Source organism: Babylonia areolata, chromosome 9 (assembly GCF_041734735.1).
Source record: "Babylonia areolata isolate BAREFJ2019XMU chromosome 9, ASM4173473v1, whole genome shotgun sequence".
Taxonomy (NCBI): domain Eukaryota; kingdom Metazoa; phylum Mollusca; class Gastropoda; order Neogastropoda; family Buccinidae; genus Babylonia; species Babylonia areolata.
The window spans coordinates 19,700,330-19,718,761 of record NC_134884.1 but is presented as its reverse complement, the minus strand read 5'-3'; the positions used below and the strand labels follow the sequence as shown (position 1 = coordinate 19,718,761).

Here is an 18,432-nt window from a genome sequence, read left to right as displayed (position 1 = left end):
AAAGCTCTTCACATTTAAGCTAAAAAAAAAAAAAAAGATCCAACACATCCCGATTTTCACAGTCCCACACATCTCTTTCATTCAACATCTTAGTGAGAAAAAACCACAACCATACTTGTTTCTCTCAGTGAGCGAACCTTCCGCATGTTCTTATCTCCCACATACCACATTTTCCACATGACTGTCTTTCACTGTAACAACAAATACCTCCGACGCTCCACCCGTGAAAGCCCACAAAATACAGAACCTCCCTAAGTGACCAACATTTCAGCCACTCTCCACAGTGTGCTCCATGCACCGCAACAACAAAGAAAACCCCAACTTCCCAAACTTTCTCTGTAAGTCCACGCTGAAGAAGCTGAAGGAAAACTCTCCAGCCAGGTGTGAGGTGAGCGGCGCCAGACCATCAGGCAATCAGCCCTAACCGGCTGACCTTGGCCGACAGAAAGGTGTGGATGATGAAGACGATGGGCTTGGGGCAGGTGTTGAGGTCGAGCTCCTGAAACAAACACCACACAGGTGTTACAGCCCCAGTGGTTAAAAAAAAAAGGGATTGGACTTTCAATCTCAGGGTTTGGGGTTCTAATCCCTGTCACAGCACCTGGTGGGTAAATAAAAGGGTGGAAATAAGATTATTCCCATCTCCCAGGTTAAGAGATATGCAGACCTACTGGTGACTGATCCCCTTTCAAGCATACAGATCACACGTGCGCATTGAAGATCTCATTATCAATGTAAAAATTTGGTGGGCTTTAAAAACAAGATGCAGAAGATCAAACATTATTAATACAAACATGAAGATAGATATAGCAAGAGGCAAAGCCTTCAAGACTCACTTGTGCTTCGCACTTTATCCAGTAAAGGAATCATGAGGAGGAAAAAAAAAGAGACTAAAAAATTGTTGAAAAGTGCTCTGTATTAAATATGATATGTAAAATAATAACGCTGTTTAAATCATGTCTTTTATGTGTTTTATTATATCTCGATTATTCTTTTATAAATACTCAAGCAATCATACACTTCATTCATCAAAGTGGCAGCAATGGAAGGAACTAATGCACTCCACTCTTGGTGCATTATGGGACATCTCAAAGCAAAAGTGAAAGTAGAACACACTGTATTTAGCAGGCCATACCAGATGATTCTGAGATTCAATACGGCATTTGTGGCAGATCACACTGGACCATTCAGCAGCATTGGGATAATATATGTTTGTTTTAAACCACAAATGAACTTTCTCTTCCTGGAGACAATTCAGCCATTTATCAATTTTATCGTTTATAATTATTCTTATTATCCATACTTTTTTCCTTCTATATTTTATGTCATTTACTTATCTATTTGTAATTTTATCTTATTATTTATTTTTCTGGTTTTTATTTACTATCTGAATCTATCAATTCAATAATTTCATTACTTCTCTATTCATTAACTTTTGTGTCTTATTTTACTTCATTTCATTTAATTTCTTTTTCCCTCAAGGCCGGACTAAGCGTGTTGGGTTATGCTACTGGTCAGGCACCTGCTTTTTTAGCAGATGTGGTGGAGCATGTATATGTCCAAATGCAATGACGCCTCCTTCAGCAAACGAACTGAACTGAACTGAACGGAGACAATACAGTGACTATCCTCGGTCGGAGACCAACCTCTAAGTGCTTTACAAACACGGGGTCATTTGCATAACAGGCTGCCTACCTGGGTATTGTATGATTGTATTGTATTGTATTGATTATATAACTCTTCTTGTCATAACAGATTTCTCTGTGTGAAATTTGAAGCTGCTCTCCTTAGGGAGAGCGCGTTGCTATTCTGATAGCTCCACCCATTTTAGGCGATATTAATTGTTTTCCTATCGAAGTAGATTTTTCTACAGAATTTTGCCAGGAATAACCCTTTTGCTGTTGTGGGCCCTTTTATGTGCGCTAAATGCATGCTGCACACTGGACCATGGTTTATCGTCTCATACGAATGACTAGCATCCAGACCAGCACTCAAGGCCTTGTGGAGGGGGAGAAAATACTGGCAACTGTTGGTGTGAATCGAACCAGTGTGCTCAGATTCTCTTGCTTCCCAGGCAGATGCGTTACCTCTAGGCCAACATTCCGGAGCTGACTGACGACTGCCATTGGGCGCTTATCATTCATTTCCTGTCATTCAATCAGATTTCAGGCATGCACACATACATACTCAAACACGTAACATTTTACGTGCATGACCGTTTTGTTTATTTACCCTGTCATGTATGCAGCCATACTCCGTTTTTGGGGGTGTGCATAATGGGTATGTTCTTGTTTCTATAACCCACCGAGCGTTGACATGGATTATAGGATCTTTAACGTGTGTATTTGATATTCTGTATGTGTACACACACGAAGGAGGTTTTGGCACAAGCAGGTCTGCACATATGTTGAGATGAGAAAAAAATCTCCAACCTTTACCCACCAGGCGCCGTTGCCGAGATCCTAGGCTTTAACCACTCGGCTGCTGCACCCGTCAAGTTTTCATAACTCTGTGGTCACCCTCACCTGCTCCCCGTCATCCACCAGATCCAGCCACAGGAGGCGATGCCCGTCGTCGGCAGACATGCGCAGCTTCTCGTAGGGGTACTGCCAGAGGATGGGGGGTGGGGGCCGCTGAAGCTGCTGCTGCTGCTGCTCTCCGGGCCCCCCTGCTCCCTCCTCCACCTCCTCCGTCAGCGTGAACCCGTTCTCGTAGTGCACCAACAGGCGACACTTCTTCTCTTTCCACTTGGCCGCTGGGTGACAGAAATGAAGAAATTTATAAATGAAGAAATTAAAAAATTTTTTGTTTTAAATCATTGCTGCTGACAGTCCAGCTGACTGCATGGGGCTGAAAAGCTGTAAATGTTGATCCTGTGGAACCTGAAAAAAAGAAAAAAAAAAAAAAAAAAAAAGAAAGAAAAAAAGCACACACACACCTGGAATTGAAAATTTGTCATATATAGAGTCATATCCATTAACATAAACCAAGTACATGCATCTGGTGCAGACTATTCTGTCCATTTCTTGTCAAGGGATCATAAAAACACAGAAACAAAAAACAAAAAAAACCAAAAAACAACACTACTAAATTAAACATAATTATACTTCATACATAAAAGTAAGATCACAACAGGCATAGCCGAAAAAAAGAAAGAAACAAAGAAAAAAAGAAATGGCAGCTGGTAACTCACATGTCCCAAGCACAAATACAACATAGTAGAAATGTCTAATTATCACGTCCAGAAAAATACCCCCCAAATTTCCAGGCTTTCTGGAAATAACCCCCCCCACCCCCACCCCCCCCCCCCCCCCAAAAAAAAATCATATAGTTGAATGGGCCAAGAAGGTAGGAAAAAAAAATAAGATGAAAAAAAAAAGGAAAAGACAAAAAACAAAGAGAGAGACCATATAAAAGAGGGAAACTCTACCACAGAGTTTCCTATAGATCTCAGTATACCTTTTATATATCTGTATTCATATTTCAACAACAACAACAACAAAAAACATAACAAAAAAAACCCAAAACAACCAATAATAATAACAATAATAATAATAATCAGGAGCAGAAGAAGGTTTATATAACCTTTTCATACCTCTCAGGAGCTTGACATGATGAAATAAATATATGCACAAAGAAATAATGATACACCTTATGTGACAAACCATCACTGTAGCACAGCATTACAGACCGACCATCCCCTGGAGGTTGTAGAGCTGATCCACATCAGCTGCTGAATGAGAATTTTATGCTTTGGGTTTAACTTAAGATATGTTGTTGTCTCGTTCATCGTTTCAAACGGATTCCCCTGTCTCCTCGACGAAGGCAGCAGTATGTCGCAAGTCCTCCAGTCCTCCATAGAGCTTCCGGGCCGCTGGGATTGGGTGGGGCCAGGTTTTCTCTCGGAGCGCTTGGTGAAGCAGGCAGGACTGCAGCAGATGTTCTGTTGTCTGGCTGCCTGTTCTGAAGGGGCACTGCTCTGTGTCGCCGATACAGAGTTTCGTGTATAACTTAAGATATAAGAACGCTCATCTTGTTCCACTCTATGATTTAGCACTGCTCAGTTAAAGTTTAAGATACAAGAACACTTAATTTGATGCACCCCATAACAGCAACAACAAAACACAAGCAAAAAAAAAAAAAAAACTACAAAAAAAACACACAAAAAAACCCCTAGCAAATAACAGCATGGGATCATGACACAGTGTAAAACTTTACTTTTATATATTTCTTTTGGGATTATTTAATAAAATATTTTGTTTTTTTTTAGACACAGAGTGAAATTGACAAATATGAGACAGATGGATGTACCACATGTCACTTCCTTCACCAGCAGCATAGCCCCAAAATGTCCAAAATCTTGGGGCACCAAAACAACAAATATCCCCCCAAAAAAACCAACAACAAAAAAACCAACCACACACACACACAAAACCAACCATACAGTAATGCAATACAATACGATACAATACCATACAATGCAATACAGTAAAATACAGTGTAATGCATTCTTCTGAGGCTCAGTATGCTCTGCTTATATCAGAGATTGACAAGTAGGAGGCTGTGGTGCAGCCTCGGGGGCTAGCTAGCCTTTGGCAACCATCCCAATGCCATCTGACTGACAATCCTCTGGGCCAAGAGAGTGGAAATGCAACTTAAGCAAGACACTTTCCACAATAATCGAATTCTAGCCCAGAAGTCATGACAGCAGTTGCCTCATCTAGATACCTGTTCTGATGATCAGTCAGACATGACTGACTCTCATACACATACAGCGCAACGCAGAGCAATACAGTACAGTATAATACAATGGTATCCGACAATGATATCTATGTGTTTCTCAGACTCGCTATGGTGTGGACTAACACATGGCTATCAAGTGCCATGTTTGGATCTGCATGTGCGTCCTCACGGTGGACAATACGATACAGTACAGTACAATACAGAAGAAGTCCCCCTCAGTCAAGTGTTTCATGTAAGGAGTTAAAGTCTGAAACACTTGACTGAGGGAAGCTTCTTCTCTGAAGACCTTGTACTGTCCAGGTCTCCCTAGAGTTTATTATCACAATACAAAACCGCCACGACTGACGGACCCACGTACCGCATGTCACCTCCTTGACCAGCAGCACGGCCCCATGGGAGCCCTGCACCAGGGCCCGTGACCAGTAGGCCAGGTCGCGCTGCGTCTCTACCCGAAAGATGTGCGTCTCCACCCCGTGCCGGGTGCCTGAGCGGGTGCCGAATGACAGCACGTCCCCGCCTCCCAGCTGGCTGCTGTTCTGCTTGCCGCAGTGCACCAGTCTGGGGAAGGAAGAAACAACTAATGCCGGAACCATCGTCTCACACACAGAGTGATACACACACGTGTGTATATTATATATAGATAATGACATACACACACACACACACACATGCACACACAGAGTTGAAAACACACAGAGTGAAATGCACACACTCACACTCAGTTCAATGTTTTAACTTTTTGAAGATTGCCAATGCTTAAGCTTCAGCACTCTGTCAGCTCAAAATAACATGCTGAAGCTTAAGCTTCTGTGGACTGTTCATTGTTATTTTTCAATACACTAAGCAAAGTTCAAATAAAGGGAAACTACACAAGCTTTTAGAGTGACTATTTTCCAACACATGGTTTTTTCCCCTTAGATCGAGCGTAAATACTACTTTTCAGTCAAGTTCTGGCACATGTCAAAAAGGTTACTTTCTCAACCAAAATGGTGGTGCTTTGGTCTTACTCACTGTGAGAGGTGACATAATTTGTGACACAACAAGGTTCAGACATTCAACCTGACTCCAAGACACTGGTGGCAAATTTTCTGATAATTGTTTTAAGACGAAGATAATTATGAAGTTTGTAACAGACAATGATTTTGAAAGTGATGACAAAAGTTTTGCTGACTGACCCCTACGACAGAGAGCACAGTATACATTACATTTTTCTGTTTTTCAATATCTAGTGACAAACTTTCAAATGTTAAAAAAATAATTAGAAGTATCTAATGAAAAAAACTGTTTTAAAAAGTTAAAAGAAGAGATAGTGAACTTTCTAATTATGTATTAATTTGTATTTCTGTGTCAGTTTGTGAAAATATGTTGATTTTTTCAATATATGGCCAAAATATCCTGTCACGGTAAAATGACTTCGTTCATTTAACAGCATCTCCATACACTGATATAGTTAACTGCATGTGTGTATGTGTGAGTGCGCATATTTGTGTGTACCTGTTTCATGCATTCAAGTGCATGTGTGTGTCTAATGAGTAATTGTGTTGCAAATAAGTGTGTGTGTGTTGCGCATGTGTGTGCACGTACCTTAGCACGCATGGGCAAAAAAAAATGTTCATGTGCACATTTATGAGTGTAAGAGAGAAACAAATGCATGCATGCATCATTATGAGTTCACATTGTTCTTTCTTTCTTTCTTTCAAGGTCCCTGTTCAAAGTCTTGAGTGAACTGAACTTAAATTCAGTATGCATTTACAAACAAAAACTGCAACACAAGTGCCGAAAAATTTAAAAAAAATTTTTTGCTCTGTAATTATACAACTCTTTTCTATTACACCTATATGCATTGGTCTCTCTCTCTTTCTCACTCTCTGGGTATCTAAGATTTTATTGCACAAAACAATATTCTTATAAACAATAATAATAAAAAAAAAATCTCTCTCTATATATCTATATAAATATATATACATTAAAGATATAAAACAGCAAGAGAAGAGGTCTACTAAACCTGGTTGCCAGCAACTGATGGTCCTGGAAGGGCGTGGCCCACTCTTCCTTGCTCCAGGGCGCAGTGTCATAGAGCGCCATGTCCTTGTCGGTCAGCGCCAGGAACACCGGCTTCCAAGTGGTTGTGCCCCCTTCCCCTGGCAACTGCAACAGAAACCTTCACCGTGGACTTTTTAAAAAATTTTTATTTTATTTATTTATTTTTTTGGATTAACCTGGGGTAAGCTCTTGAGGCCCTGACCAGAGCTTTGGGTCAGGTATATGCTCCTTTTTTGGGGGTGTTTTTTTGTTGTTGTTTTTTTATTGACTCACTTGTGTAAACAAAGTGAGTCTATGTTTTAACCCGGTGTTCGGTTGTCTGTGTGTGTGTGTGTGTGTGTGTGTGTGGTAAACTTTAACATTGACATTTTCTCTGCAAATACTTTGTCAGTTGACACCAAATTAGGCATAAAAATAGGAAAAATTCAGTTCTTTCCAGTCATCTTGTTTAAAACAAGATTGCACCTCTGGGATGGGCACAAAAAAATAAAAAATGAAGCCTAATTATATGCAAACTGCATTTACTGTTATATTTATATTTTTTGTATTCTCTAAACTTGGCACTTTGATCTGATATTCTGACCCAACAACAAGAGCAGTCATTATTATCATTTTTTGTTCAAACAGAAACTTCTTTTGCTAAGCATGGAAGTTTTATTTATTTTGCAAACGTTTTGGTGCAGATAGTAAAGAAGGGAAATTACTCTGTAATTAATGCTAGGGAACTTAATTCGCTTTAAACTGATCTTTCTCATCTTAAACATTACATTTTGAAATTATACACAATACATAAAAAGCTTGGATTTTTTTTTTCAGTGTATCACAAGTGAGTCTTGAAGGCCTTGCCTCTCTTGTTAGGTTTTTTTTTTTTTTTTAGACAAAACATATATATTTATTCAAACGTATTCTTTTTTATTTTATTATTCTTTTAATTAACCTGGGGTAGGTTCTCAAGGCACTGATCAGAACTTTGGGTCAGGCATCTGCTCCTTTTTTTAAAGTTTTTTTGTTTTTTTTGTTCTTTGGGTGTTCAGAAAAAAAAAATATTCATTCACTTTATTGTCATTTTACAGCTGAGAAAAAAACAAACAAAACAAGAGAGGCAAGGCCTTCAAGACTCACTTGTGATAAATTACGTCCCCTAGCATTAATTACAGAGTAATTTCCCTTTTTTACTATCTGCACCAAAACATTTGCAAAATAAATAAAAATTCCATGCTTAGCAAAAGAAATTCCTGTTTGAACAAAAAATGATAATAATGACTCCTCTAGTTGTTGTGTCAGAATAAGAGGTCAAAGTGCCAAGTTTAGAGAATACAAAAAATATAAATATAACAGTAAATGCAGTTTGCATATAATTAGGCTTCTTTTTTATTTTTTGTGCCCATCCCAGAGGTGCAATATTGTTTTAAACAAGATGACTGGAAAGAACTGAATTTTTCCTATTTTTATGCCAAATTTGGTGTCAACTGACAAAAGTATTTGCAGAGAAAATGTCAATGTTAAAGTTTACCACGGACACACAGACACATGGACACACACACACACACAGACAACCGAACACCGGGTTAAAACATAGACTCACTTTGTTTACACAACTGAGTCAAAAAACCAGGACACACAGCAAGAAACCACGACTAAAAAACAGACAAAAAGTAAGAATCCATGTGAGAAATAAAGGGATAACGTTGGGCGACATAATCTCTTCACATGACATTATATAATACTACGTAAGCATTGTGTGTCATGCTTTCTGCCCCCCCACCCCACCCTTGTGCTCCCCCCTTTTTATCTTTCTTTCTTTCCTTTAACATCTTTCCAGCATTTGATTATATGAGACCAATGAAATAACAGTATCTGATTTCATGTGTATGTGTGTGTTTATTGAAAAGTATGCATGTACGTGTGTGTGTGTGTGTGTGTGTGTGTGTGTGTGTGTTTGTGTGTGACAGAGAGAGAGAGAGACAGAGAAAGAGAGAGAGACAGAGAAAGAGAGACAGAGACAGAGAGAGAGAGAGAGAGAGAAAGAGAGAGAGAAAAAGAATGAGTGCATGTATGTGGCTGGGTGGGGGATTTAGTGGGGTGTTTCAGTTGTGAGGAGGAGGGGAGGGGGATGGGAAGAGGTGGTGGGATGACTGTAACAGAGGAAGTAACAAACAAGAGAGACAGCAAGATGAAGAGCAAGGACAGGTTGGACTGACTGATAATAAATTATAACTTAAACATCTCAACAATGATATGATAATAAAACATGCTATTTACCACAAGAACAGGACCAAACTAAAAAAAAACAACAACACAGAATAGATACCAGATGGACTTTGATTCAAACATTCAGAAACTTGTTAAATCAATACCTGTATCCATTCAAAACATCCCCTGAGGACAATGGGGTCATCATTTAATTTACGATGGCAACTGGTCAGTGAGTTTTTTGAAAGACCAGTTGTCGTGTTCTTGGGGACACTGAGTATGTGATAGACAGTAACTTGTTTTCCTGGGGTTGGTATAGCTCAGCAGAGCACCTGATTCAAGACTGGTGATTTTGGGGTTGTGGGTTTGAATCACTGCTGTGATTCCATTCAAAGGGATTTTTCCCTCTGAGTCAACCTTGGTTTGGACTCGATTTGGAGTATTCCCTGCAAGGGTACAAGTCTTGACAATGAGACTATAAACCAAAGTTGTGTGTGCGAATGCAAACTTAGCATCTTACACACACATTAAATCCCACTGCCATATTTTGGAAGGAAAGGCCAGTTTGTTACAGGCAAATAGTATTGATGATGCACATTCACACAGCATGCATCCTTCCCGAGGATGGAAAGTGGCTGCCTGAATGGTGGGATTAAAAACAGTCTCACATGCAAACAATTAAAAACAATTACAAAAAAAAACACAACAACTGCGACTGCAAACCCCTTCCACAAACTCCCATCCGCCCCCGCCCGCCCCCCCCTCCCCCCACCCCACTCTGATCACCTCCAGAATAGCAGATTCTTCAACCATGAAGTTGGTTGCCCATCAACAAGAAAGAGACTGCATTCTCTGCCCCCTGTTTTTCTTCATGGTGTTGCCGAGACAGAATTGGTTAGGCCTTGTACTTCTGATCCAGCATTCACTGGTTGAAGGGTTTGAGGCCCTTAATTGTTTCACAGTGGTGTTGCGTTCTTGGAAAAGGTGTGCTTTCCTCACTCCACCCAGGCGTGAATGGGACACATACCTGACTTTGGCTGGAGAAGGTTAAAACTATGGGGAAGGAGAAGTCTGGGCTCCCCACATTCCTATACCTAGCCCTGGATGTGAATTCACTGCCCCCTGATGGTCTGTAAAAGGCTAAGGGACTTGTAACCTTTTAACCCTTTCAGTGCCAAGCCTATATATGCAAACTACTAAAAGAAAGCATTATACAACCTATACCTTTAAAAAATTTTTTTTTCTTTTACAGGAAAATGAACACATAATCAAATTATGACAATTTCACATGAATTTATTGATTTTAGGATAGAATAGAAAAAAAATTATACAATGCATGGACAGAAACGTCCGTCCTGGGGCACTCAAGGGATTAACCCATCCCTCCCCCCTCAATTTTCTCCCCAGCCCTCCAATCCTACCTGCTCCGAGAGCCAGCCCATGTGGCGGATCTGGCGCTGATTGGGGACGGCGCTGATGATGTGGTTGGCCTCCAGCACTGCCTGCTGGGTCAGCAGCATCACGTTGGAGTGGATGGCGTTGAACCAGTCGCTGCACGTGGCCGGGTCCGGGAAGCGCAGCGCGCACAGGCCCTTGCCGTCCGGCGAGTGCAGCTCCAGGGTTCGCTTCTCCGGGTCTGTCATAGTCAGGTTGCGGCACAGGTAGCACAGGCGCAGGGGGATCGTCTTGGTCTCCGACCACTGGGCCTTGCTGCTGCCACCACCGCCGCCGACACCGCCGCCAACAGTGCCACCACTGTCCTTCTGGGCTGAATCCTGGGTGCCCCAGCCTAGGTCGCTGAGTGGGGAGGCTTTCTTGAAGTAAGGCGTCACCTCCCGCAGGTATTTCACTGGAAAGGGGGAAGGGAAAGACACTGGCTGTCGTTCTGGATTTACCAGGGTGATATTGATACTAGTGATTGACGTAAGTATTTCACTAAAAAGGGGGAAAGACACTGGTTGTCATGTATTTACAGGGTGATAGATATAAGTATTTCACTGGAAAAGGGACAAGACACTGGTTGTCCAGTTCTGTATTTGCCAGGGTGATAGATCTATATTATGTTTCACTGGAAAATGGGAAAGACACTGGTTGTGAAATTCTGTATTTACCAGGGTGATAGATATAACTTATAAGTATTTCACTGAAAAGGGGGAAAGACACTGGTTGTCGAGTCCTCAGTTCTGTATTCACCAGGGTGATAGATATAAGTATTTCAATGAAAAGGGGGAGGAAAAGACATTGGCTGCCAAGTTCTGTATTTACCAGCGTGATAGATATAAATTCATAAGCGTTTCATTGAAAAGGGGGAAAGACACTGGTTGTCATGTATTTACCAGGGTGATAGATACTAAGTATTTCACTGGAAAGGAGGAAAGACACTGGTTGTCATGTATTTACCAGGGTGACAGATACTAAGTATTTCACTGGAAAGGAGGAAAGACACTGGTTGTCATGTATTTACCAGGGTGATAGATATAAGTATGTTGTCCAGTTCTGTATTTGCCAGGGTGAGATATCTATATTATATTTCACTGGAAAAAGGGAAAGACACTGGTTGTGAAGTTCTGGATTTACAAGGGTGATAGATAATAAGATATTTATTTCAAAGAAAAGGGGGAGGGAAAGACACAGCACACTGGCTGTCGAGTTCAGTTTTTACCAGGGTGATACTATAAAAGTATTTCACTGAAAAGGGGGAAAACACTGGTTGTCAAGTTATGTACTTACCAGGGTGATACTGACAGACTTAAGTATTTCACTGGAAAGGGGAAAGACACTGGTTGTTAAGTTCTGTATTTATCAGGGTGATGGATATTTATAACTTAAGTATTTCACTGAAAAGGGGGAAAGTCACTGGTCAAGTTCTTTTTTTCTTTTTGACCATTTTTTCCAAGGTCAAGATATTGATAATGGTGTGATGTTATAACAAGTAATAAGCACTATGCTATGCACACAAACATAGAACTGCTGACACTTTGCTTCCCTATTGTGTGTCAAGCAATACAATGGAAAAAGAACACCAAAAATATGATGATTTCCATAAAAATACAATGGACATCATGTGAATGAGCTCATTCCCTCTAAATAGTTAATTATTATACTATATGACATGATAAACCAAATACACTATCACATTATACTTTATATATAAACTAGATGTACATACTCTGAATATAAACACATACACATGAATCTGCCTTTCAAGTATAAACAACATTATCACTGAAGTTAAACTTGCATCACTGTTGTGCACTTTGATTTAGATCTAATTTCACCATATTTAAAAGTCAAGTTCTTTACTTTCCAGGGTGATAGACAAAAGTATTTGAGTGAAAAGGTGTCCCATAAGGTATAATCACATCAACACTTTGTACCCAAACTGATTTATAATCTATAACACTCAGTTGCTTCCCTTGGACTGAGTATGGGTATAAATTTCCCGTTCTGCAGTTGGCACACTGAATCAGTTTCACTTTCTTAATCAGTTCTATTCTACCTAATTCAGCGCTTTTTGCTTCTTGGAATTAGCCTCTATTTTTTCATCAGTGTTTTTAAATGAAAGGGACTGTCTCACTGTTTGCGAGTTTTTATTTTATTTTTTTTAAAAAATATGATGTTACCTGCATTTTGTTTGAAATTGAAGTATGGCTTCAACAGTACATTCAGCTGTTGTGAGTCTGGTCTACTGAAACTGCAGTGCAGCTGTACTGATGGGGTAAAAAATGTTAACTCATGAATATCCCCTGAGGCTTGACTGCCGTGCTGATGTAAATGGTAAAGTTAACATCATAATAATAATGAGTTTACTAAAGCTTGTTAGACATACACCTTACACATCATATATGTATACATCCAAATATCATAGTTCATAGTATTCTCTTTCTGTTTCACTCAAGATTGCAGAAAAAGTCTTCTGGGCAAGAAAAATTCACTCCCTTCATTTTCTTGGGTGTCAGATGGTGGTGAAGTGCGAGTGGAAGTGAGATAATGAGTGAAAGGGTTGAAGTGCATGATTTATTGACATTTAATTCTCTCAGTCTGTGTGTGTGTGTGTGTGTGTGTGTGTGTGTGTGTGTGCGTGCTTGAGTGTGTACATGTGTGCTTGAGTGTGTGCGTGCGTGTGTGCGCGCGCATGTGCCTGTATGCATGTTGTGAGTATCAGTATCAGTATCAGTAGCTCAAGGAGGCGTCACTGCGTTCGGACAAATCCATATACGCTACACCACATCTGCCAAGCAGATGCCTGACCAGCAGCGTAACCCAACGCGCTTAGTCAGGCCTTGAGAAAAAAAAAAAAAAAAAAAAGAGAGAGAGAGAGAGAGAGAGGGAGAGAGAGAGAGAGAGAGAGAGAGAGAAGCGTACATACATAAATAAATAAATAATAATTATGATGGGAAAAAAAAAGAAGAAAAAAAAAGACAGTAGTAATGAAAATAATGATAAAATAATAATAATAGTAATAATAATAATAATAATAATAATAAATAAATAATTAAATAAATAAGACAACAATGATGATAAATAAGCAAATAAATATAAAACATGAAGACACACATTCACACATACACCCACCCACACATGCATAACAGATATGCCCCCAAAACGCAGTTTCATAGATATGAAAGCACAGTCAAATACATATAAACATACATGAGCTCCAATACACACACACACACACACACACCACAAATTTCCCTGCACCTCCTCTACCCCCTCCTCCACACACTCGGAGTTTCTAGTCTATGTATCGCAGCTTCCACGGCACACACACACACACACACACACACAAACACGCACACGCACACACACACAGATGAACACTTACTTGTACAAGCACACACACACACACGTCCATATCTCCCACCCCCAACCCCACACACATATATACAAAGATATATATATAATATATACGTTTCTATATCCTGATGCTCCCACAGTGTAGGCATGCATACACTCACATACCTCATCCTCTATCTCACCTCCTCCCTGCACCCCCACCTCCCCCTCACACACACACACACACACACACACACACACATACACACACACACATGCACAGAACTCTCCTGACACTTGTGTACACTTACACTCTCACGCATGCACAAACGCACTCAAAAACATAGACCCACACATACACACAAACACACACATGCACAGAGGCTGCCACTGACTGGCCGCAAGAGGGATGGGAAAAGATCTCTGATGCCAAGAATGTGGCGTCTAGTGTGTTGCTCAGTCTACTGTATTTGGAAAAGCCCACAGAGACTCTGTTCCGTTTTGAAGAAATTTGCGCAATGTTGGTTTGGAAATGATGCCGATATTTGTTTGATTTGCAAAGCATCGTGCTGTACCTTTCATGTTAGACTTACGGCCGCTCCCGCTCTCTGCTTTTATTTCTTTGAGGCGATCGATGGTGTGATGGCCTTGTACCTGTTCTTTTTGATATTCTTTGACTTTTCTGAGGATTTCCGATTTTCCTAGATGTAGGCCGCTCGTTGGTGTTGCATTACCAGCAAGTCTGTCAGCTCGCTCATTTCCCTTAACTCCTGCATGTCCCGGGCAGTATGACCATGTGATTTAAAAAAAAAATTTTTATTTTATTTTTTTTTAATCTTGTTGTGAATAAACTTAATACAGATATGTTATATTATCATATCTGAGTGTGTGTGTTTGTGTGTGTGTGTGTGTGTGTGTGTGTGTGTGTGTGTGAAATTGCATTGTATAAAGATTATCGTTTTTTCTAAGTGTTGATAATAAAACTTAAAATTCTTATTAAAACAAAAAGAAAACATTTAACAAATAAAAACTAGTAGTATTATCAAAACGTTTTTTCTACAATGCAAAATTATGTGCAATTTTTGCATTTTCTTCAGTACTAGAGCAATAGTCTGGGATGTATGTACCATCTAACAAACATTACATGCGTGATTTTTTTCTCTCAGTTTTCTTAACATTTCACTCTATACACCGTGGAAAAAAGTATGAAAGCAGTAGGCTAAAAGGAGTTGATGTAACAGCTCACCTTCCAGTTCAACGATCCTACCAGCTCGCTTCAAGGCACGGACAGCATCGTCATGGGTTGCCTCGCGCATGTCTTCGCCGTTCACAGATATGATGGCATCACCCACATACAGTTTTTCCGTGTTATCCGCAGCCATGCCTTTAAAGATCTTACTGATCAAGATAGGCATTCTGTTTTCTTTACCACCTTTGATGCTGATGCCAAGTCCGTTTTGTTCTCCCTTCACAACCCGCACCAGTCGCTTCTGCCCAGCGATGCTGTCGGGAAGATCAGGACTGCCGTTCACATACCCATGACATGCTGCATCCAAAGTGCCATTGAATGCATTCGTCGGTTCTGGGTGTTCTGTCAGTGTGAGGGTCAACGAATCCTCATGTAAGGTAACGCTGACAGGACACCACTGCTGTCGAATGTATACTTCGAAGCAGCCTGACCTCGGCAGTCCAGACGCCATTTTCTCAATCGTGGGCTCGCAGTGCTCGCCCTTTAGCCCACCGAATTAATTTACCGTCTCAGTTTACTACCTGGTCGATTTATCTGTGTTGCGAGGTTTATTCAGCAGCAGCAGCCCAGTACCAGTTGAACTGTTCGTAATAAGGTGCTGGAAACCTTGGCCCTGACTTCAAAGCCATCAATCATAGCGAATGAATGTGAGTGACCGTGCGCGTGGAGGGGGTGACTGAGGGCCCGGGGGACACTGGGGAGGGGAGAGGGACTAAAGAGGAAAACAGAAAACTGAGGATGAAAACTAACAAAAAATTGCATAACTAACATACAATTATATTTAAAAGTAACAATTCACTGATAATGATAATAATAATCAGAAACCATTAACGCAATTCTGAAGTAAATTAAGTGTAAATGCGTGTCAGTGTGTGTGCAGTGTGCCCGTGTATGGTGCCGGTGTGTGTGTGTGTGTGTGTGTGTGTGTGTGTGTGTCAGTGTGTCAGTGCCACGGTGTGTGTGTGTGTGTGTGTGTGTGTGTGTGTGTGTCAGTGTGTCAGTGCCACGGTGTGTGTGTGTGTGTGTGTGTGTGTGTGTGCCAGTGTGTGTGTGTGTGTGTGTGTGTGTGTGTGTGTGTGTGTGTGTAGTCAGTGTGTGCCGGTGTGTCTGTGTCTGTGTGTGTGCCGTGTGTGTCACTGCGGGATGTGTCCCCAGTCAGCATGGTGCCTGTTTCTGTCCGTGTGCGTGGATCTGGATTCTCGGTCGGTACCACTGACTTACTTGCACCCAAGCACACGCATACGCACGGCAACACTCACTTGGCGACCGCCGGCTCACTCAGTGGCAGTCCGTCGCGCGCGCGCGGATCGACGAGGACCATCAAGTCATCCTGGGGGTAGGTGGGTTGGGCTCTGTGGGTGCGCAGATTACTGGCCAGGCCAATCCGCGCCCGGAAGGTTCTGACGCAGTGTGGACAGCGGATGGTGGCGGCTGTCAGGGACTTGCTGGCACTGCTTTTCCTGGCCTGTCTGCGTTGCTCTGCTGCAGCGATTCTGTTGGCCTCACAGGATTTGGCGCCTTTGTGGACAGCTAAACGCCACTTTGGTCTGTCCATTGCATTCAGCTCCCATGTGTCGTGGCTGATGATGAAGGCCTTCAGAGAAGCTTTCAGAGTGTCTTTGAAGCGCTTCTTTTGGCCTCCATGGGAGCGCTTGCCATGTTGGAGTTCGCCGTATAGCAGTTTCTTGGGGAGCCGGTGGTCTGGCATGCGAACTACATGGCCTGCCGAGCGCAGCTGGGCCTGCATCAAGATGGTGTAGATGCTGGGCAAGTTTGCACGAGTGAGCACCTCTTTGTCAGGAATCTTCTCTTGCCACTTTATGCCGAGAAGTTTTCTGAGGCTGGTGGTGTGGAAGTGGTTCAGCTTTTTGGCGTGACGTTTGTAGACCGTCCATGATTCACATCCATAGAGCAGTGAGGTGAGAACTATGGCCTTGTATACATTGAGCTTCGTCTCCAGGGTGATGCCTCTCCTGTTCCAAACGTTCTTATAGAGTCTGCTGAAGGCAGCGCTGGCTTTGGCGAGTCTGGCATTCACCTCGTCGTCGATGACAACTGTGCGAGAGAGTCTACTGCGCAGGTATGTGAACTTGTCCACCGCGTTCAGTCGTTGCCCGTTGATGATGTTTGGTTCAACGTAAGGCTTTCCTGGAGCTGGCTGGTGCATCACCTCAGTCTTCTTTGTGCTGATTGTGAGGCCAAAGTTGTCACAGGCAGCAGAGAACTTGTCGACGCTGTGTTGCATGTCAGCTTCGGAGGCAGCGTTGAGAGCACAGTCATCAGCAAACAGGAAGTCGTTGACGGTGTCTGTCCTCACCTTGGTTTTTGCTTGAAGCCTCCTGAGGTTGAAGAGTGAGCCATCTGTGCGGTACCTGATGCCAATGCCTACGTCAGCGTCTCTGAAGGCATCTGTCAGCATGGCTGAAAACATGAGATTGAACAGGGTGGGGGCAAGAACACACCCTTGCTTGACTCCGTTGGAGACAGGGAATGGTTCTGAATCTCTCCGTTGTCTTGGACTCGGGCCAGCATCCTATCGTGTAGTTGCCGTATGATGGAAATGAACTTTCTGGGACATCCGTACTTCGCCATGATTCTCCAAAGGCCATCTCTGCTAACAGTGTCGAAGGCCTTGGTCAGATCGACATAGGTGGAGTAAAGGTCGGCGTTCTGTTCCTGACACTTCTCCTGGAGCTGCCTGGCAGCAAACACCATGTCGATAGTCCCGCGTTCGTTCCGGAAGCCACATTGGCTCTCTGGTAGGAGACCTTGCTCAAGGTGCGCTATGAGACGGTTGAGTAGCACTCTGGCCAGGGTCTTGTCTGCGACGGACAGCAGGGATATTCCACGATGGTTGTCACAGGCCTGACGATTTCCTTTGCGCTTGTACAGGTGTATGATGGAAGCGTCTTTGAAGTCCTGTGGAACTGCCTCATGCTGCCAGATGAGCTGGAACAGCTGATGAAACTTCTCAGTCAGCGCCATACCACCTTCTTTGTAGACCTCAGCTGGAATGGAGTCTGAGCCAGGGGCTTTGCCATTGGATAGCAGACAGATAGCTTTCTGAGTCTCCTCCAAAGTTGGAATGGCATCCAACGACTCACTGACTGGCACCTGGGGGAGTCAGTCGATGGCTTCATCATTGATGGTGGAAGGGCGGTTCAGTACGCTGTCAAAGTGTTCAACCCATCTCTCAAGGATCCCGTCCTTGTCAGTGATAAGGGTAGAACCATCAGCACTGAGGAGTGGAGCAGATCCAGCGGTGGTGGGAACGTAAACTTCTTTCAGGCCGTTATAGAAGTTCATCATGTTGTTCCTGTCTGCAAAGCCCTGTATCTCATCAGCTTTGTTGCTCAACCAGGGATCCTGCATCTGCCGCAGCTTCAGCTGGATGGTGCTGCGTGCGCTATTCAGTATGTCTTTCT

At 42.3% G+C, this 18,432-nt stretch overlaps 1 protein-coding gene across 1 annotated transcript; it reads right to left on the bottom strand.

The window, feature by feature from the left end:
* Nucleotides 1-406: 406 nt before the first annotated feature.
* Nucleotides 407-15,458, bottom strand: LOC143285774 (beta-1-syntrophin-like). Its single transcript, XM_076593189.1, has 6 exons — nucleotides 15,005-15,458; nucleotides 10,401-10,828; nucleotides 6,749-6,891; nucleotides 5,102-5,301; nucleotides 2,526-2,755; nucleotides 407-499 (listed from the first exon to the last, which is right to left on the bottom strand). Exons 1-6 carry the CDS (start codon nucleotides 15,456-15,458, stop codon nucleotides 407-409), a joined length of 1,548 nt encoding a protein of 515 aa, XP_076449304.1.
* Nucleotides 15,459-18,432: the final 2,974 nt, after the last annotated feature.